Source organism: Ziziphus jujuba, chromosome 10, assembly GCF_031755915.1.
Source record: "Ziziphus jujuba cultivar Dongzao chromosome 10, ASM3175591v1".
Lineage (NCBI taxonomy): Eukaryota > Viridiplantae > Streptophyta > Magnoliopsida > Rosales > Rhamnaceae > Ziziphus > Ziziphus jujuba.
The window spans coordinates 25,955,064-25,977,483 of NC_083388.1; the positions used below are offsets into that span (position 1 = coordinate 25,955,064).

Sequence of the window (22,420 nt, forward strand, 5' to 3'; positions counted from 1 at the left end):
TATTGCACAACTCAAATAAATTAATATTTTACTTGGATAAATAATACTGGGTACCCGGGAGGTTTATCACAAACGTTAACCAAAATTTACGAGTAATATACTGAAACAAAGCTTATGGAACGAGGATCCTGGATTGAGGCTTACCTCCCAGAGATCGGACCCGTGGTGCCGGAATCTTGCCGGAAAGCTCACAAATTTCAAGTCCTTGATTCTCTCAATCCATCACGAATTGGAGGAAAACAACCTTGGATTTGGGTTCAGAGGGTCGGAATTAGTGGGAAAGGAGGGGCTATAGCCGGAAACTCGCCGGAAAGTCAATTTCCCGGTGAGCCGCCGTGGTCATCGGAACCCGTCATCGCCGCTGACTAGTCCGGTGGCCACTGGCCATGATTTTTGGTGAGAAAGTAGATCTGGTGATGGGTAACTCAACGGGACTGGCGGTGAGGCAAACGGTAGCCGAAATAGGGAGAAATCTAGGTTTGAAGAATCTGCACCGCTGGCGGAAAAAGCTTCGATCCGGGCGCGTCGGAGGTCGGTTGGCCGTGATTTTTGGCTGGCCAGCCGGTTTTCAGGTGGGCTTCAAGCTAGGGTGGGGCGTGTACTATTCTGGTGGCCGGAAGTGGGTGAATGGTGGTGACCGGTTGGTTTCTCTCTCTAGTTCTCTCTCTCTCTCTCTATCCTACCTTCTTTCTCTCTCCTCCCCCCGGCGCCCGTGTTTTGCCAAAATAAAAACCACCCGTGAGTGACACTATTCACTCACGGGATTGGCTGAAATTGCGACATGTGGCACACACTGTTCACTTAAGCCAAATATATTAAAATATTACGGTATTTGGAAAACTTTGCATATCCATAACTTTTTAACCAGATGTCCAATTTAAGCGTGCCACTAGTCTATAAACTCGTATCGACGAGTACTTCACAACTATGCATGAGTCAAAGCTCAACTTTGCATGAACAAAAAGTCAACTCCGGCACCCCTTGGACAGTTTGGACCTTGACTTGTTTTGCTCATAACTTTCAAACCGTAGCTCCCTTTTCGACGTGCTACTAGTCCATGAACTCGTGATAACATGTACTTCGTAACAATACCTCGGTCAACGTGAAATTCCATCAGGAGCAAAAAGTCAACATTTGATCCCTTATCGGTAAATGACAGTCAAACTCGGTCAACCTTGGTCAAATTTGAGAAATTTCCGATGTACTTTGGGACGGGGTGTTACAATATTTGGTAAAAACTATATATATATATATATACATGGTTGGAGAGCTTTTATAAAACATTAATGCAAATTCTAAAATAGGTCAATGCATTTGGCTCTTACTTTATTGTTTTCTAATAAGTGACAGACACCATCATTCCACAACCTACTGCGATTTCCAGGCTCTTTTATGGATTGTTGATGGATGATCTCCTTACCCATCTCTTGTAACAAGTCATGCATCCATAGTTTATTATCCATGGTGGTTATAAGAAATTTATCAATTAGAACTCTTATTCCAATATCCGCAAAGAAACCACAAGCATTTAATATGCTTTGCACATCATCTCTATCATCCCCATTGAAGAAACATGCAATATCAAGAAATATCTCCTTCTCTTTATCATCTAGTCCCTCGTAGCTAAGTCTCAATACATTTTGAATTTCCATGTTGGGAACTACTATCAGTTTAAATAATGCGCTTTCCCATTCTTCTTCGCTCTTGGAACAAAGGAACGAACCCAAAACTTTAAGAGCTAATGGGATACCATTTGCATAAGCTACTGCTTGATCTGACATATCAGCATAATCAGTTGCCAGAGAGTTGTTTCTTAGAGCATTTAAATGGAAGAGCTCGAGAGCTTCGTCACAATCTAACTTCTCAACCTCATAAATTTCAACCTCATCAATACCTTGAGCATTCTTGCCAAGAACTTGTTTATCTCTAGTTGTTATGATGATTCTACTTCTAGGGCCAAACCAAACATGCTCTCCAGCTAAATATTCTAATTGTTTTGACTTATTTACATCATCAAGAACAACTAGGACACTTTTACGAGGGAGTTGTTTCTCAACAAAATTTTACCCCACCAAATGGAGTGCCCATATCTAGATACGCTTCCTTTAATAATCCAGAAAGAAGTTTCTTTGCTAAATGATTTAATCCATGTCTTTCTGATTCTTCCCTTATGTTTGCAAGAAAGTAACCACCTTCAAATTGAGAATAGAGGTGGTTATACACAGCAGTGGCAAGGGCGGTCTTACCAATACCACCCATGCCCCAAACACATACCATGCGAACATTTGGTGAGCCAATACATAATAATGATATGATTTTCTCAATCCTTTTTTGAATTCCAACCAGACCTTTCAAATCATTCAATGATATATGATTCAATTTCCACAAAATGTCTTCCACAATTTTGTCAATTAACTTGGATTCAGACCTAGAATATAGAGGTAGGTAAAACAGTAGTAAGAAGAACAACTCCTGTGTGACTTATTGTAATGATAAACCAAAAATAAAGCAAAAATTAAAGTTTCAAGCTATTCTTTCATAATCCAATCAACCAAGCCAGTTAAGCAATCGAATAAATAAATATATGCATATAATGTATTAGAGTTACCTAATAACCTATGAATCCCGACCAGAAAGATTAGCTGCTTCGGTTAAAGCAGCCCTCCACCTCTGAATCTTGTCTCTGAAATGTTTCTCAAGTTCATTAAGTCCAGTTGCATTATTCCCTTTTTGCTTCTGTACGTGTGATGGGTCCATTTTGTAGAAAACTGGTATAATAATCTGCCCATTGCTTCTTTTGCATTCAAGCATCTGAACAAGCTTATCCAAGCACCATGTGGAAGAAGCGTAGTTTTGCGAGAAAATGACTACTGAAATCATTGATTCCTGGATCGCTTTGCAAAATGCAGGGGAAATTTCCTCTCCTCTGTCAAGTCTATGATCCATGTAGGTTTGTATTTGGTTTCGAAGTAAAGCAGCATGAAGATGGCTGACAAAATTGGAGCGGGTGTCACAACCTCTGAGACTAAGAAACACATCATGTTTGACATGAGAGACCATAGCAGAAGAAGAAAAAGAAGCCATTTTGATCAGAGCCTTCAAATCCCAATCCCACAATCAAAGTCAAAATGTATAAAAGATGGGCTTCTTAGTTTCTTATGTGTTCAGAATATAAAAGACAGGGGGACTACTAAGAAACATGAACCAAAAGTCAAGTTCCAGGAAGGGCACCTTTTAAAGTCAAAACTTATAAAGTAAATTTTGTAAGGTCAATTCTCCCAGGTTGTCCATCCCTTAAAAAATAATAATAATAAGAGAGAGAGAGAGAGAGTATATAGAAGGACTCAAAAGATAAATATAATTCTTATTGAGAAGTTAGCCCCTAGTCAACCCTTCAAATGGCTAGTGCTTGCACGTGAGCTAAAAGATAAGCCATATCAGAAAATTAAATTGAAAGCAGATAACATAATAGAAGTCATTTAGTCAGGATTGGCCATAAGGTTATTTGGAAGTAGTTGTAAGCAATGAAAAAAGTGTGAAGATTAAATTACTAACCTTTCTAAAGATCAACCTTAACTTCTCCCAACATTTTACCTAAATCTTTTAAAAAAATGTTATGGCATTTTGTGTTCTGCAATGATATATAATACCTGCACTGAACGCTAACAAATACTGATTAAGAACACCAAATGGAGCCAGCAGCTAATCCTATACATGATAGAGCACAGCTTCAAGGGTTCTCTGCAAAGAGGTAACTTCCATCAATGATCTTCATATATAGAGCATAAATTTAGTCCAAAAATCACTCTTTTCAAGAAATTTGACATCTAATTTATAGAACTAAAAACAAAAAGCCAAAATCAAAAGAAACTTATAGGAAATTTTTCACGGTGCTAGTATATAAAACTTAACTATAAAACAAAAAAGCTAACAACTTTACCACACAAATCCGAATATGGTTATTTGGGTTCCTCAAATTTAGAGTATTTTCAACTTTCCAATTAAAATTTTTCACAATAGTCGGCATAAGTATACTTCCTACAGATTCTACACCATATCCATTGAAGAAACATGCAATATCAAGAAATACATCCTTTTATCATCCTTTTTCAGTTTATCCAAAGCACTTTGCCATTCTTCTGCACTTTGCCAAAACTTTTTAAGAGCTAACTGCACACCGTGTATAACCTATCACCCTTTCTGACTGTGTAAGGTAACCATCTGATATGGAAGAGTTTTCCTTAAAAGCATTCAGACAGAAAAGATTATAAGCTTCATAAGAACTTAACCTCTTAACCTTATAAATTTCACCAGCTACTTTCGGTGCACTTACACATCTATAGTTGTTATAACGATTCTACTTACACAGCCAAATTGATCGAGATCACCAACTAAAAATTCTAACTGACTTAAACTATTCAAATCATCAAGAAAGATAAAATCTTTTTTTTGGCGCAATCTATGTTCAGCAAATGGGGAGCCCACATTTATTTTCTCTTCCCCTAACAGTTCAGAAATAAATTTATCCCTCAAATGATGTACTCCATGTTTTTCTGATTCTTCCCTAACAATTGCAAGAAAGTAATAGCTTTCAAATTGATAAGAGAACCTATTAAATACAACACCTGCAATTTTATCAACATGTTCTTCAATTCCAACCAAGCCCTTTACATTAGTTATTCTCAAGAATGTATAATTCAGTTTCTTCAAAATGTCTTCAACAATTGCCTCAACTAACTAGGACTATAGGTCTAGAATAAAAGAACCTTATACTTCAGATACTTAGAGAACATGTCAGATTAAACATGTAAGAGAGTAATATATAGTTCCGTACTGCACATCACATATGGCAGGAAATAGGAAAAAACTAACAGACCACAAGCTTCTAGCTAGTTAGTTATCATGCTTTTATTGCAAGAACTAGTCAAAGGTTAGATAAATAGAAAATATAAGTTGGATTTATACATACCCAGTTACCAGTGAATTCCACTCAGATAGATTGGGTGCTTCTGTCAAAGCAGCTCTCCATTAATGCACCTTATCCTTCCTGTTCTCGAAACATTCTTTGAGCTTAGTAAATGCAGTTGCTTAATTTCCCTTCTGTTTCTGTACATGTGAGGGATATACTCTATAAAAAATGAGAATCACAATCTATCCAAGTTTTTACTTGCATTCGAGTATGTGAGCAAGTTCTTCCAAGCACCAAGTGGAAGAAGCATAATTTTTTGAAAAAATGATTACTAAAAGCTTTAATTCCTTGATTGCTTTCCGAAGAGCCATGAAATTTCTGTTGGATATTATATGAAAAAGTGTTTAAAATGAAGGCTTAAATTAGAGGAGATTGAAAAAATACTTGTTTGGTAAAAGAAAAAGAGGGTGGCCGAGACTAATTAAAATTGAAGGAAGAGAAGAGCTAAAAAATACAGAAGGAATGCACGTTATAATCTCTTTATTTCTCCAAAATTAATACAAAACAAGAGTACAACCCTATATATAAGCTAAAAGAGGCGGTTCCAAAGTAACTACCACCATATGCATGCTTTGCTGTTTTCTTTTCTATACAAGTAAAAATACAACTCATGAGGACACATGTCAATCTATCAATTATCTAATCAATACATATAAAGCTAGCTTACATGTGGCAACTTGCTATGGCTTTAGTAAACAATTTTAACTCCCTTTCATTAATTGCTATAATCAATTGCAACATTAATTGCAACATAAGTGTAATTTCTTAAATCTTCACCACTCAACCGACTTTGCCAAATTACAAATTATTATTATTAGTATTATTTTTTTTTTAACATCCTCTCTTAATTTGTAATTTTGGCAAAGCTCTTAAAGTCTTCTAGCTTTTCTGTTGTTGTTGGTTTTGTAAAATTATCTGTGAGTTGCTCAGATGTCTTGATAAATTCAAGTTTAATTTCATCTTCTTCAACCAAATATCTGATAAAGTGATGTCGAATTTCTATGTGCTTTGACCAACTGTGAAACACCGGATTTTTTGTCATTGCTATTTCTGACATATTATCGCATTTGATGATTGTTGAAGCAATTTGTTTATGTTGCATAGCTGATAAAAGTCTTCTAAGCCAAACTGCTTCACTTGCTGCATCTGTACCGGATACATATTCTGCTTCTGCCGAAGATAATGCAATGGTCCTTTGCTTCTTTGATGACCAAGAAATTGGTTTTGTACCAAAGCAAAATGAATATCCTGAGGTGCTTTTGTGGTCATCTACAGAGCCTGCCCAATCACTATCTGTATATCCGATGAGCTTGTTATCTGCTTCTTTGGCATACTTAATTCCAAGCTTTCTGGTACCCCGTAGATAACGAAGGATTCTCTTTGTTGTAGTGTGGTGATTTTTTGTCAAGACCCATCCAAAATTCCTCACCGGAACCCTAGACAAGTTCTGATCCCAGGGAAACCCTATCGGACCCTCCAATGGAAAATCCGGCAGAACCTCCCCTAAGGGTTGGACTTACCACAATTTTCTTGCATTGAAAACACACTTCTAGAAACATCCCCTTATTCCTCCCACATTACTACAATATAATTCCACAAATTTGCAACACTCTAAATAATAACAGGGAATTAATGCAGTATTTAATAAAATGTGTCCAACACAGTATACAGAGCATTATACAAATAAAGATGGAATTGATACAATGACAGATACAAAAGTAATACAAGATGAAGAGGAAAAAGGGAAGAAATGCTTCTTGGACTTTCGGCAATAAACTGAGATGTCGAGTTCGCCCCGGACAATCAACGTCTCCCAACCTGGACCTAGGGGAATGGAATTTAAAAAAATATGAGATGCTAATCATCACAGTGAGTGACCCTATCTACTGTACAATCAACAGTAATAATTATAGTACATTTGGTTAATTAAGAATAAATAAATAAATAAATAATTAATTAATTGAAAATAATATTTTCTCTCAATACCCTCACGATTCACTCGGTTGGAAAAGTTCCCCTTTTAGAAACATTTTACAAACCCACTATTTGTATGCCCCGAAAACCAAGGAAAACAATTAGTCAACTAAATATCAGATAACGTATAATAAATCGAGGATCCAAAATTTATAATGAAAATAAAATAGAAATAGAAATAAAATAATTTTGTAACAATTACTAAATGATTGATAATGTCATACACAAATAACATAAAAATATTAATGAAACTTACATTAAGACAAGTCAGGAAATAATTGAAATAATTAGAATGAATTAATTAATTGAACAATTCAATAAAGGAATAATTAAACCCAATTAAAATCCTCCATTTAAAATAAATGGTAACAACATAGTAAGATCTCTTTAAAATCATCAAATCAATGTAAATAGTAAAATCAAGATAAAATGCATTGTTAAACCATTAATATAAAAAGGTAATTAAAAACATAATAAAATTCCATAACATTTGTATTAAAATCTCCAATTCAAAGAAATAATAAAAACAACATTAAATACATTTTAATTTAAATATTGCTTTAAAACTTTAGGAATTTAAATTTATATCAGAAAAATAATTACTTGACGCACCACACTATATACCAGTGATGTCCCACGATACCCAGCATCCCGAGCACCGTGTAACAGGAGGTTAAAGAGAGAAACTTGCATACGGTCGCTTCGGCGTCCCGACAGCGCCGTTGCGTAAACCGTCATCCCGGCCATGGAGGGGGGCGGCTTATGGCCACTATGAAACTTGCCTACCCTCGGTCCAATGGCAACTCACGGGAGACATTATCACTTGCGCGCTCATCCACATACACAGTACAGAACACTAGTGTTATATGAGTGCGTCTAAAACAAATAACCATATTATTTTTTAAAAAATAACAATTGTTCCAAAATTCACCTTGGGAATTATACCATTTTTTCAAATTCACCATCCCACATTTTTTTTCTTTAGCAACACCAGCATAAAATCCATTAATAATAATATACAAATAATTCTCCCCAAATCATAAAATCAATCAAATAATATTCCAAGAGCATAATTATATGATTTGAAACCACCAAACTTAAACCAATACTTTTCTTGAAATATTTAAAATCAAATCATGCCCAAAAATAATATTAAAACCCAAATACAATTAATTAAATGAAAACACCTTGCTCATGCATAATAAATACAATTAAATCACAATTTCTTTTAATTCCCAAATATATTTTTGACACCCAAACATATATTAAAACAACATACATTGGCAATATAATTTAGATGGAAATTCTCTTAATATCAAATACATAAACATATTTACCAAATATTTAATTATGAAATATTTCGATAATGAAATTTGATAATAATTAGCAAAATCTCAAATTCCTTAAAACCAAAATATTTTATAATGCACAAATATTTAATTCCATTCAATTTTGGCATCAAAATTCCAAATATAAATTTACTAAATATTCAACACATCAAACATATTTTTCAAATAACCAATTAACACAAAATATATATATTTTAACATCCCAAAATAATTTTGAAGGTGGGTCACTCACTTCGAGCACGCAATTAATCCAAGATCCTCTATGGGATCAATTCCACGACGTACATATGCTCCTAAAACAACAATATTACACAACTCAAATAAATTAATATTTTATTCGGGTAAATAATACCCAGTACCCGGGGGGTCTAACAAAAACGTTAACCAAAATTTACGAGTAATATACCGAAACGAAGCTTATGGAACGAGGATCGCGGATTGAGGCTTACCTCCCGAAGATCGGACCCATGGTGGTCGGAATCTCACCGGAAAGTTCACGGATTTCAAGTCCTCGATTCTCTCAATCTGTTGAGAATTGAGGAAAGGGGACACCAGATTTGGGTTCAGAGGGTCGGAATTAGTGGGAAAGGAGGGGCAGTACAGCCAGAAACTCGCCAAAAAGTCAATTTCCCTGCGAGCCGCCGTGGTCACTAGAACCCGTCACCGCCGGCGGCGCGTCCGATGGCCACTGGCTGTGATTTTTGGTGGGAAGGTAGATGTGGTGATGGGTAACTCAATGGGACCAGCGGTGAGGCAAACGGTGGCCGAAATAGGGAGAAATCTGGGTTTGAAGGAATCGACGCCGACGCCGAAAAAAGCCTCGATCCGGGCGCGTCGGTGGTCGGTTGGCCGTAGTTTTTGGTAGGCCGATCGATTTTCAGGTGAGCTTCAAGGTGAGGTGGTGCATGTACTATTTCAGTGGCCAAAAATGGGTGAACGGCGGTGGCCGGTTGGTTTCTCTCTCTAGCTCTTTCTCTCTCTCTTTCCTCCTCTTTTTCTCTCTCCTTCCCCCCCGCCGGCTCATGCGTTTTAGCCTGAATAAAAGCCGCCCGTGGTGACACTGTTCACTCATGGGATTGGTTGAAAATACGACATGTGGCACATACTGTTCACTCAAGTGAAAATATATTAAAATAATATTGTATTTGAAAAATTCTACAGGTCCATAACTTTCAAACCACATGTCCAAATCGGACGTACCGCTACTCTATGAACTCGTGTCGATGAGTACTTCACAACCATACATGAGTCAAAGCTTAACTTTGCATGAATAAAAAGTCAACTCCGGCACTCCTTGGACAGTTTGGATCTCAACTTAGTTTGCTCATAACTTTCAAACCGTAGCTCCGTTTTCGACGTGCTACTAGTCTATGAACTCATGACAATGTGTATTTCGTAACGATGCCTCAGTCAACCTGAAATTCCATCAGGAGCAAAAAGTCAACATTTGACCCCTTCTCGGTCAACGACGATCAAACATGGTCAACCTTTGTCAGATTTGAGAAATTTCTGGTGTACTTCGGGACGGGGTGTTACAATCTTCCCCCCTTACAAAAATTTCATCCTCGAAGTTTTATACGTCATAGAAACGCATAAGAATATTGGTTGCAGATTTGTGCCTCGAGCTTCCCCGGTGCTTTCTCGACTAGATTAATTCACCACGAGATTTTTGACTTGAGAAAATAGTCTTATTGACCCATACGCATTCTTCATGATTTAAAATCTACACTAGTCGCTCCTTACATGACAGGTCTTCGATGTCCTTTCGTAGCAACAATACGTGAATTACGCTGCATACCCATGTCTGCTTTCCCAAAAATACTAACTTGCATACCACAAAACCAATTCTTCCAATAACCCCATAGAAACTAAGGTAATGAGAACTTAACTTTCTTTGTCAGCCAAAGCATACGACTCTCTTCTGCGGAGATAATTTCAAAAAACTCAATCTCAGACTTCGAATTCAAGATCTTTTCCATGCACGTCGTCTTAACTCATTTGTCGATCTTGAGCGGCTTTCAAACTCTCTCGGATGGCTTTCACCTTACTCATAGTCATTCGTAGGTGTTCGCATCCAATTTAGATTGGTCGTCGTATGGTGCTTCTCCTCACCTACTTCACTCGAATATAGTGGGGTTCGACACTGCCTTCCATATAGAATCTCATACGAAGACACCTCGATGCTTGCTTGGTAGCTAATATTACAATGGACCTTATCAATGACAATTGCTTATTCCCACTCCTTTCGACATTACATAATGCATGGTCTTAGCATAACTTCCAAAGTATAAATTCTGTTTTTCGCTTGTCCAATGACCTGTGGTGGAAGGCGATGCCGTAGTTAAGTCTCGCTCCAAGTGTATTTGTTAACCTTCGTCATAGTCTTGAAGTGAAGCTCTAATCTCAATTAGACGTTATGGTGATTGATACTTTGTGTAGTCTCATGATACGCTTTACGAACAGCTTGGCTGACTTGTCTCAGTGAGAACCACTCTCGTACCAGTAAAAGGTGCGCTAATATTTCTACTTCCTGCTTCCACTTGTCAGCAACTTACGTACCTTAATTGTCATTTGGCAACTTCCTTTATCGTGCCAATCCACCAATAATACTTAGTGAACATTCGATATATTTTCACATCTTTGGAATGTATCGCATACATCGAATCACGTGCTTCCTTTAGGATCTCCCTTTTGAACTCAACAAACTCCTACTCTTGGATTCTCAATTGGCGATACTTAAACCTTAAGTCGGTCCTGGAAAAACCTTAACATAAAACAAATAATAAATATATTTTTCAAATATACCACCAACATAAAATATATACAATTTATCAACCCAAATTAAATTTTCAAATTTCCTCAACAATCAAAATATAATTTATAAAATTTACTAATTAAATCAATGAAATAATAAATAATAAGAAAATTATCTTAATTAGTTTAAAATACCTTAACTTGCATAGGCAATTGTCAAAATTCCAATGGAACAAAAATAAAAACATGAATAAATGCATTTTAATAATCATTTTAAAATAAGTAAAATGAATCGATTAAATAATAAAAGAAATATTTAAAACATGCATTTAAAATAAGAGTAACAATATAATAAAATTCATTGTAAATCATCCAATCAATTTAAAGAATAAGGTCATAGTAGAATGCACATTTAAAACATTAATCGAATAAATGATAAAAACACATTTTATGTAAACTCTCATAATCAAGGTAAATTATAAAAACATGTCAAAATATATTTTAAGTCACAATTTTAAATAAATAATAAAACCAATGTAATTGAAATTCATGCTAAAACATCGATTTAAATAAATAATAAAAACATGAATAAAATATTTTTAATTTCAAATATTACTTTGAAAAGCATTTAATTTTTTATAATCGATCGGAAAAATATCTTGACACCTTGAGGTTGATCGACACACATTCATACTCGACAACAAGTATTGATTATGGGTGGTGACCTTGTTAAGTCGTTGGTAGCTGATACACACCCTTAGGCAACCATCCTTCTTCTCCATGAATGAAACAGATGCCATTCATGATGATAAGCTTGATCTAGTGAAACCTTTATTCACCAATCTTGCAGTTAAGCTTTTAAGTCCTTTAACTTTGATGGAGCCACATGGTATGGCGGTACTGAAATAGATTGATATCCAAAGCCAATTCAATGGTGATTTGATATCTTTTTTACGGTCGTAATCCAGGTAACTTGTTGGGAAAACGCTTTCAAATTGCTTCCCACTATGAGCAGTCCCAACGCTCACCATCTACTCGGGCATCAACCACATGGATCAAGTACCCTTGACAACCATTCTCCGATAGCGCCTTGGAGACGAGGACAAAAATTAACCACGGTAAAGACCTCCTAACTCCTCCATGAAGCACCACTTCAGGTAAACTGAATTACTTTTAACTCTACTCCTTTATGGTATCGGTCCATAAATATAAGGTTCATAACTACTCAATCCATATCTAGGACCACTTCGGATCCCAAAAGATTCATAGAATTGGATCTGCCCCCATTACTTGACCTTCGATAAAGAAAAGGAAATCCTCGACCATTGACTAGGCCATAGGAATTCCCCGTTAGAATAGGTGATTCTAATTGAAACCCTCAAATATTAGAGTTATTTAAACTCGGGCAATGAATTTGGTTCAAGATAAAGGGAAAGAACACTTTAAGATGATTAAAACAAGGGAATAGACGCGGATGGGACGCAGAACAATGCACAATCCGTTAGGAATACTAGAACCTAGAGCTCTGATACCAACTGTCAGGACCCGTCGAAAATTCCTCACCGGAACCTTAGACAAACCCTGATCCCAGAGAAACCGTACTGGACCCTATAATGGAAAATCCGGCAGAACCTCCCCTAAGGGTTGGACTTACCATAATTTTCCTGCACTGAAAACACACTTCTAGAAACATCCCCTTATTCCTCCCACATTACTACAATATAATTCCACAAATTTGCAGCACTCCAAATAATAACAGGGAATTAATGCAGTATTTAATAAAATATGTCCAACACAGTATATAGAGCATTATACAAATAAAGATGGAATTAATACAATGACAGATAAAGAAGTAATACAAGATGAAGAGGAAAAAGAGAAGAAATGCTTCTTGGATTTTCGGCAATGAACTGAGACGTCGAGTTCGCCCCGGACGATCAACATCTCCCAACCTGGACCTAGGGGAATGGAATTTAAAAAAATATGAGATGCTAATCATCTCGGTGAGTGACCCTATCTACTATACAATTACAACAGTAATAATTATAGTACATTTGGTTAATTAAGAATAAATAAATAAATAAATAATATTTTCTCTCAAAACCCTCACGATTCACTCGGTTGGAAAAGTTCCCCTTTTAGAAACATTTTACAAGCCCACTATTTGTATGCCCCGAAAACCAAGGAAAACAATTAGTCAACTAAATATCAGATAAAGTATAATAAATCGAGGATCCAAATTTATAATGAAAATAAAATAGAAATAGAAATAAAATAATTTTGTAACAATTACTAAATGATTGATAATGTCATACAAAAATAACATAAAAATATTAATGAAACTTACATTAAGACAATTCAGGAAATAATTGAAATAATTAGAATGAATTACTTACTTGAACGATTAAATAAAGAAATAATTAAACCCAAATAAAATCCTCCATTTAAAATAAATGGTATAAACATAGTAAGATCTCTTTAAAATCATCAAATCAATGTAAATAGTAAAATCAAGATAAAATGCATTGTTAAAATATTAATATAAATAGGTAATTAAAAACATATTAAAATTCCATCAAATTTGTATTCAAATCTCCAATTAAAATAAATAATAAAAACTACATTAAATACATTCTAATTTAAATACTGCTTTAAAACTTTAGGAATTGAAATTTATATGAGAAAAATAATTACTTGACGCACCACACTATATACTAGTGATGTCCCACGATACCCAGAGTCCTGAGCACCGTGTAATGGGAGGTTAAAGAGAAAAACTTACATACGGTCGCTTCGGCGTCCCGACAGCGCCTTTGCTTAAACCGTCATCCCGGCCATGGAGGGAGGCAGCTTATGACCAATATCAAACTTGCCTACCCTCGGTCCAATGGTAACTCACGGGAGACATTATAACTTGCGCGCTCATCCACATACACAGTACAGAACACCAGTACTATATGAGTGCATCTAAAACAAATAACCATATTATTTTTTAAAAAATAACAATTGTTCCAAAATTCACCATGGGAATTATACCATTTTTTCAAATTCACCATCCCACATTTTTTTTCTTTAGCAACACCAGCATAAAATCCATTAATAATAATATACAAATAATTCTCCCCAAATCATAAAATCAATCAAATAATATTCCAAGAGCATAATTATATGATTTGAAACCACCAAACTTAAACCAATACTTTTCTTGAAATATTTAAAATCAAATCATGCCCAAAAATAATATTAAAACCCAAATACAATTAATTAAATGAAAACACCTTGCTCATGCATAATAAATACAATTAAATCACAATTTCTTTTAATTCCCAAATATATTTTTGACACCCACACATATATTAAAACAACATACATTGGCAATATAATTTAGATGGAAATTCTCTTAATATCAAATACATAAACATATTTACCAAATATTCAATTATGAAATATTTCGACAATGAAATATGATAATAATTACCAAAATCTCAAATTCCTTAAAACCAAAATATTTTATAATGCACAAATATTTAATTCCATTCAATTTTGGCATCAAAATTCCAAATATAAATTTACTAAATATTCAACACATCAAACATATTTTTCAAATAACCAATTAACAAAAAATATATATATTTTAACACCACAAAATAATTTTGAAGGTGGGTCACTCACTTTGAGCACGCAATTAATCCAAGATCCTCCATGGGATCAATTCCACGATGTACACATGCTCCTAGAAGAACAATATTACACAACTCAAATAAATTAATATTTTATTCGGGTAAATAATACACGGTACTCGGGGGGTCTAACAAAAACGTTAACCAAAATTTACGAGTAATACACTGAAACGAAGCTTATGGAACAAGGATCGCGGATTGAGGCTTACCTCCCAGAGATCGGACTCGTGGTGGCCGGAATCTCGTCGAAAAGCTCACGGATTTCAAGTCCTCGATTCTCTCAATCTGTTGAGAATTGAGGAAAGGGGACACCTGATTTGGGTTCAGAGGGTCAGAATTAGTGGGAAAGGAGGGGCGGTGCAGCTAGAAACTCGCTGAAAAGTCAATTTCCCGGCGAGCCGTCGTGGTCACCGGAACTCGTCACCGCCGGCAGCGCGTCCGGTGGCCACTGACCGTGATTTTTGGTGGGAAGGTAGATGCGGTGATGGGTAACTCAATGGGACCGACGGTGAGGCAAACGGTAGCCGAAATAGGGAGAAATCTGGGTTTGAAGGAATCGATGCCACCGCAGAATAAAGCCTCGATCCGGGCGCATCGGCGGTCGGTTAGCCGTGGTTTTTGGCTGGTTGGCCGGTTTTTAGGTGGGCTTCAAGGTGGGGTGGCGCATGTACTATTCCGGTGGCCAGAAATGAGTGACCAGTGGTGGCAGGTTGGTTTCTCTCTCTAGCTCTCTCTCTCCTCCTCTCTTTCTCTCTCCTTCCCCCCGCCGGCTCACCCGTTTTAGCCTGAATAAAAGCCACCCGTAGGTGACACTGTTCACTCACGGGATTGGCTGAAAATGCGACACATGGCATATACTGTTCACTCAAGTGAAAATATATTAAAATAATACTATATTTGAAAAATTCTACAGGTCGATAACTTTCAAACCACATGTCCAAATCGGACGTACCACTAGTCTATGAACTCGTGTCGACGAGTACTTCACAACCATGTTTGAGTCAAAACTCAACTTTACATGAATAAAAAGTCAACTCTGGCACTCCTTGGACAGTTTGGACCTCAACTTGTTTTGCTCATAACTTTCAAACTGTAGCTCCATTTTCGACGTGCTACTAGTCTATGAACTCGTGATAACGTGTACTTCGTAACGGTACCTCGGTCAAATTCCATTAGGAGCAAAAAATCAGCATTTGACCCCTTCTCGGTCACCGACGATCAAACCCGGTCAACCTTGGTCAGATTTGAGAAATTTCCAGTGTACTTCGGGATGGGGTGTTACATTTTTACTTGGCTCGTGCATGAATCTAGAAACATAACTAACAACAAAGACAATATCTGGCCTGGTATTTGTTAGATAAATGAGTCATCCAACTAAGCTTCTGTAATTTGTTGCATCAGTTTTTTCTGGACCATCATCCTTACGCAGCTTCTCATTTAACGCCATTGGTGTAGACACAGGTTTACAGTTGTCCATGTGAAGCTGTTTGAAAAGATCATTTAAATATTTTTCTTGAGAAATAAATATTTCTCCTTTTGCTTGTTGAACTTGGATGCTAAGAAAATATTTCATTAGGCCAAAATCTGTCATCTCATATTCTTTCATCATTGCTCTTTTGAATTCTTCTACCATTTTTGGATTAGTACCAATATAAATCAAATCATCAATATATAAGCAAACAATGAGAATATCTTGCATACCTTCTTTTTTGACATATAAAGAGGGCTCACTTGGATTCCGTTGAAATTCATTTTGTCTGAAGTATGAATCAATTTTGCTATTCCAAGCTCGTGGTGCTTGCTTTAATCCATATAATGCCTTCTTTAATTGTAAGACTTTGTTTTCTTTTCCTTTGATGGTGTAACCCAAAGGTTGTTCCACGTATACTTCCTCCTTGAGTTCTCCATTAAGGAAGGCAGATTTGACATCTAGTTGATAAACGGGTACCTCCATTTGAGCAGCTAATGCAAGAATTGTTCTACCAGTTTTCATTTGAGCAATTGGTGCAAATGTCTCGTTGAAGTCGATTCCTGGTTGTTGCGAATAGCCTTTAGCGACTAGCCGAGCTTTGTGCTTTTGAATTGTTCCATCTTCTTTGTACTTGGTTTTGTAGACCCATTTGAGTCCAATAACATCTTTGCCTTTAGGTAGATCCACAAGTTCCCACGTATCATTCTTTTCAATTGTTGCAATTTCTTCATCCATTGCTTTAATCCAAATATCTTCTTTTACTGCTTCTTCAAAATTTTGAGGTTCGCATGCAAAAAATGCAATATTAGTAGATTCATAGATATCTACGAGTGAGCGTACCTTTCTTGGTGGTGCTTCATCATCTGAAGATATATCCATTCTTTGGACTGGGCTTGGAGATTCTTGCCAACTTGTGCTTGGACTAGGGTCTTGAATTGGTTGAGAATCTGACTTATCCTGAATAGGAATTTCTTCAAATATTTTTGCTCCTGTTTTAGGAGTGCTTCCCAATTCCATGCTACTAATTCGTCAAAGATAACATCTCTAGAAATTTTCAATTTAGTTGTTCTTGGATTGTATAGCTGGTAACCTTTTGACTCACTGCTATATCCAAGGAATATATATTTCTCTCCTTTTTCATCAAAATTTTTTTTGTATTGTGAGGGGACATGTGCGTAAGCTACGCATCCAAATACTTTTAAAAGTTGTACTTGGGGCTTTTGTTTGTGCCATGCTTCACATGGAGTCTTGTTCAGTACAGCTTTTGTTGGAGATCTATTCAAAATGTAGATGGCAGTGTTGACAGCTTCTGCCCAGTAATCATTTGGAAGGACTTTCTCCTTCAGCATACTTCTGGCCATTTCTACAATTGTTCTATTTTTTCGCTCAGCTACACCATTTTGCTATGGGTATGTCGAACTGTGAGCTGTCTTTGAACTCCATTTTTCTTGCAGTACTCTATAAATGGTTTAAACATGAATTCTCCACCACGATCTGTTCGAAGTGTCTTCAACGGCTTTCCAACTTGCTTTTCTACAAGCGCCTTGAATTCTTGGAATACTAAAAAAGCTTCTGACTTTTCTTTTAGAAAATATACCCACATCATTCGGGTATAATCATCAACAAATAGAAGGAAGTACCTTCTTCCATTTAGAGATGGAGTTCGAGTTGGTCCAAAAATATCAGAATGTACCAATTCTAATGGTGCCTTTGCTCTCCAGGTATTTTTGGGAAATGGCAATCTATGCATTCTTCCATATATGCATCCTTCACAGACTTTTATGTGGGCAATAGGAGGTAGGCCTAAAACCATATTTTTGTCTTTTAATAATTTTAGGCCATTATAATTTAAATGCCCATATCTTAATTGCCATAAGTATGACTCGTCCAATTTTTGACTTTGAAAAGCTAATTTTTCATCACGTGGCATAATAAGAGGAAAACCATTATTTTGATTCATTTTTATTTTTGCCACCATGATGTTTTTATTTTTATCGATAATTGTGCTTTCTTCTCCATCAAAAATTACAGAATAATTTTTTCGAAGTAACTGGTCAACACTTAAGAGATTTGATGTTAAGCCAGGAACATAAAGTACATCATGGATGAATTTAGAGTTACCTCCTTTAAAGTTTACTGCTATTACTCCTTTTCCTTTAACTTCATGTAACTTGCCATCTCCAAGCTTTACTTCAGATAAAAAGTTTTTATCCATCCTCACAAAGAGTTGTGGATCACCTGTCATATGACTACTGCGTCCACTATCCAAAAACCATGTATATTTTGATTCTTGTTTAATAAACATACATGAATAAAATACTTGACTATCTTCAACCTTTTCAGAATAATTAACTTCATTCCTTTCTTGCATGCCTTTATACCAACAATCTCTTTGTGAATGATTAGAAATTTTGCACTTTGTGCATTTAAAATGACAATCTTTTGACTGATGCCCAGGTTTTTTGCAAATAATTCAATAAGGTTTAGAATTACCCGGGAAATTTCTTTGCTCATAATTGTTTCTCCTCTGCCTCGGCCTTGATTACCATGTCCTCTTCTGAAGGAACCTCCTCTTCTTGTTGAGTTGCTTGTTGAGGTTGCCGAATTCCTTTCTGTGATGTTGCAATTTGATTTGAATGCTTGCTCCATGGGTTGGTTAGAAAACCTGCTCATTCTTTTTTCATGTGCTTCGAGAGAGCCAAATAGTTGATCCAAAGAGTATGTTTTTAAATCTTTGGATTCTTCTATAGCGGCAACAATATGCTCGCTTTTGCTGGCAAACATCTTAATATTTTTTCTACAATTTTTTGATCAACAATAGTATCTCCATAACTTCTAATTTGGTTAATAATTCCAGAAACTCTAGAAGAAAAGTCTTGGATATTTTCATTTTCTTTCATTGCTAAATTATCGAATTCTCTCCAAAGAGTTTGAAGTTTAATGGAGATTACCTTTTCATGGCCTCCAAATTGTTGTTTTATAATTTCCCATGCAGCTCTAGATTTTGTTGCATTTGATATTCTAGGGAAGATGCTTTTACTTACCCCTTGTTGAATGAAAAGTAATGCTCGTGCATCTCTTTGGATGTTTTCCTTGTACTCCTTCTTTGCTGCTTCCGTCCACGACTGCAGTTGCTCGAGGCTTGCAGGCTCATCATAGCCTTCTTCAATTATATCCCACAAATCTTGTGAGATAAAAAGTGTTTTCATTTGGATGCACCAAAAATCATAATTCTCACTAGTAAAGATGGGAATTAATTTTGGGCATAACTAAAGGTTGATTTGTTATTGGCTGCCATGGGTATTTTATAAAGGGGGCAAGAACGAGGCTCTGATACCAAATTTGTTGGATATTATATGAAAAAGTGTTTAAAATGACGCCTTAAATTAAAGGAGATTGAAAAAAAATACTTGTTTGGTAAAAGAAAAAGAGGTTTGCCGAGACTAATTAAAATTGAAGGAAGAGAAGAGCTAAAAAATACAGAAGGAATGCACGTTATAATTTCTTTATTTCTCCAAAATTAATACAAAACAAAAGTACAACCCTATATATAAGCTAAAAGAGGCGGTTCCAAAGTAACTACCGCCATATGCATGTTTTGCTGTTTTCTTTTCTATACAAGTAAAAATACAACTCATGAGGACACATGTTAATCTATCAATTATCTAATCAATACATATAAAGCTAGCTTACATGTGGCAACTTGCTATGGCTTTAGTAAACAATTTTGACTCCCTTTCATTAATTGCTATCATCAATTGTAACATTAATTGCAACATAAGTGTGATTTCTTGCATCTTCACAACTCAACTGACTTTGCCAAATTACAAATTATTATTATTATTATTATTTTAATTTTTTTTAACAATTTCATCACCTCTTGCGAGTCTATCATCTATGAAAGTATGGATATTCTTCAGACTTAAAGCATCATATAGGTGGCTAGTATAGTTATCATGGGAGTCCACTACCCTAAAACTAACAAAAACACCATTCTTCTCTTGAGGATGGATCATAGTAGCATAAGAAGAAGAAGAAGAGGAAGCCATATTCATCCTCTCAAAAACTATATGTTATTAAGACATGTCAACTATGATAATGTACATTGAGAATGAGAGAGAATGAGAGACACTCCTTTCTTAGAACCTTGCAGTTCAAGTTAAAGTAAAAAGTGCACTGCCTTGCTTAGCTACTCCAATGTTCCTTCAAAGGTAGAGGTAGAGTACCCTTTTAGCGTGCTTACCACAGAAAGAAATATATAAAATTGAAAGTATACATTCATTTGAGGAATTTTATAAAATAAAAGAATGTTAAAGGAACACGATTCTGTGGATAGAATGTTCTTAAAATCCAAATCCCAGTAAACAAAAAAATAATCTCTCGCTAAACAATTGATATTGTCAATGTGGGCCATATAGCAATACAGATGCTTTCATTGCTTTATTTTTAGGCCCGTGCCTCATTCATTCTCTAAAGTGAAGCTTTTCTGTCTTTTGTTTTATAAATATATGAAAGTTCTGATCACTCTCTTTTTCTATGTAAATATATGTGCCTCTTACTTAGCTGAAAGTTCTGGGATCATTTTCTTTTTCATTTATTTATCAGTGATAGTTTCCCATGGCAATCTAATTGCATTCTTTTATTAGTTCTGTGTGACTCCATTGGATAAGCCAGACCATATGTACTGTCTAATATACACTTTAGTGACTACTCCAGACCTCACAAACAAAGGACTATTTCATATAGCTTATCTGGAGTTATATCTTTTAGTTTCTTGACTATGCTATTGGCCATTTTAAAGTTCATCAAGACTCTTTGGATTAGAATTTGATGGAAAATATTTTAAAGGGTATTGTCAGTTATTACTAATTGTTATAAAGGAATAAGCGTTCAACCAGTGCAATTCTCTGAATGGCTACAAGCAAAATACAGATGAGATGTAGAAAAAAGAGTGAAGGAATGGTGTTTTTATTTTAAAATACATGCAATCTTTTTATTAATAGCACACCTCCTCAATCTATTTATAGCAAGGCATTCAATCTTATTGTAAACACTGAGATCCATCCAGAGAATCCATTACCTGCTGTTGTCTACGACTTTTCCTTACATAAGTTTTCAACTTCGCATGAAAATCAAAAAGAGCAGCCACAGGACTAACATCCTAATTATAATTTCTTCTTTAATTCTCTTAGGATGTGTTTCCTCTTCTTCTTCTTCCTTGTCAAAGCTAACCGTTTCAGTACTTTCTCTAGGTTCGAACTCCTGCTGGTGTCCATCTTTTGGTTGGGAAGCATCTACATTCATCACAATATTCTCTATAACTTGGGCATAAAGAGAGCAGATGCCACACTTCATCACACCCAAATAGTCAATAGGTTCATCGAAGCATGTAGGATAGAACTCAAATTCAGCCTCAGTGACATGATTGTAGAAAGAAGTAGACCAATTTCCTTTAATTTTTTCTTTTACTACATCAAGCTAAAAGCTACAATTATACCTTCCGAGCTTAGTTCTATCAGTGGTATCAGAGCTTGGTCCATTCATAAACTGGACGTAGTTATATTTATTCACCATGGCCGAAAACACCTTCCGCACAATTCCAGTTCCAGTCTTTAGTGGTGAAAACTATGATTTTTGGTCTATAAAAATGACCAGTTATTTTAGATCCCAAAAACTATGGGATATTGTCAGTGAGGGCTACTCTATTCCTGTTGCTAGTACCATTCTTGATGACACTCAAAAGAAGGAGCTTGATGAGAATCAATAAAAAGATTCCCAAGCTTTGTTCATTCTGCAACAAGCCGTGGCGGATGAAATCTTTCCAAGGATTATGGGAGCTACAACAGCAAAGGAGGCATGGGATATGCTACAGGAGGAGTTTCAAGGCAGTGTTAAGGTACGTGCCATAAAACTACAGACTCTGAAAAGAGATTTTGAAAATTTAAAAATGAAAGATAATGAGACCGCTAAAGATTACTACTCAAGAATAAAAGAAGTAGTTAATCAAATGAGATCCTATGGAGAGAATATTTCTCTGAAAAGAAAGTAGTAGAAAAAATTTTAATTAGTTGCACAGAAAAATATGATGCAATTACTACTGCTATAGAAGAATCAAAGGATATTGAAAATTTAACAGCAACAGAATTAATGGGCTCTCTAGAAGCATATGAGAAAAGACTGAGTAGGCAGAATGAAAATTCTTTGGAAAATGCCTTTCAGTCTA

At 35.7% G+C, this 22,420-nt stretch overlaps 1 protein-coding gene across 1 annotated transcript; it reads right to left on the bottom strand.

Moving 5' to 3' along the window:
• Positions 1 to 2,616: 2,616 nt before the first annotated feature.
• Positions 2,617 to 3,084, bottom strand: LOC125421080 (disease resistance protein RPV1-like). Its single transcript, XM_048468803.2, has one exon. It carries the CDS (start codon positions 3,082 to 3,084, stop codon positions 2,617 to 2,619), a length of 468 nt encoding a protein of 155 aa, XP_048324760.2.
• Positions 3,085 to 22,420: the final 19,336 nt, after the last annotated feature.

Excerpts from the sequence above, each read along its gene's own strand:
- LOC125421080 (XM_048468803.2), bottom strand. The coding sequence starts at position 3,084 with ATGGCTTCTTTTTCTTCTTCTGCTATGGTCTCTCATGTCAAACATGAT.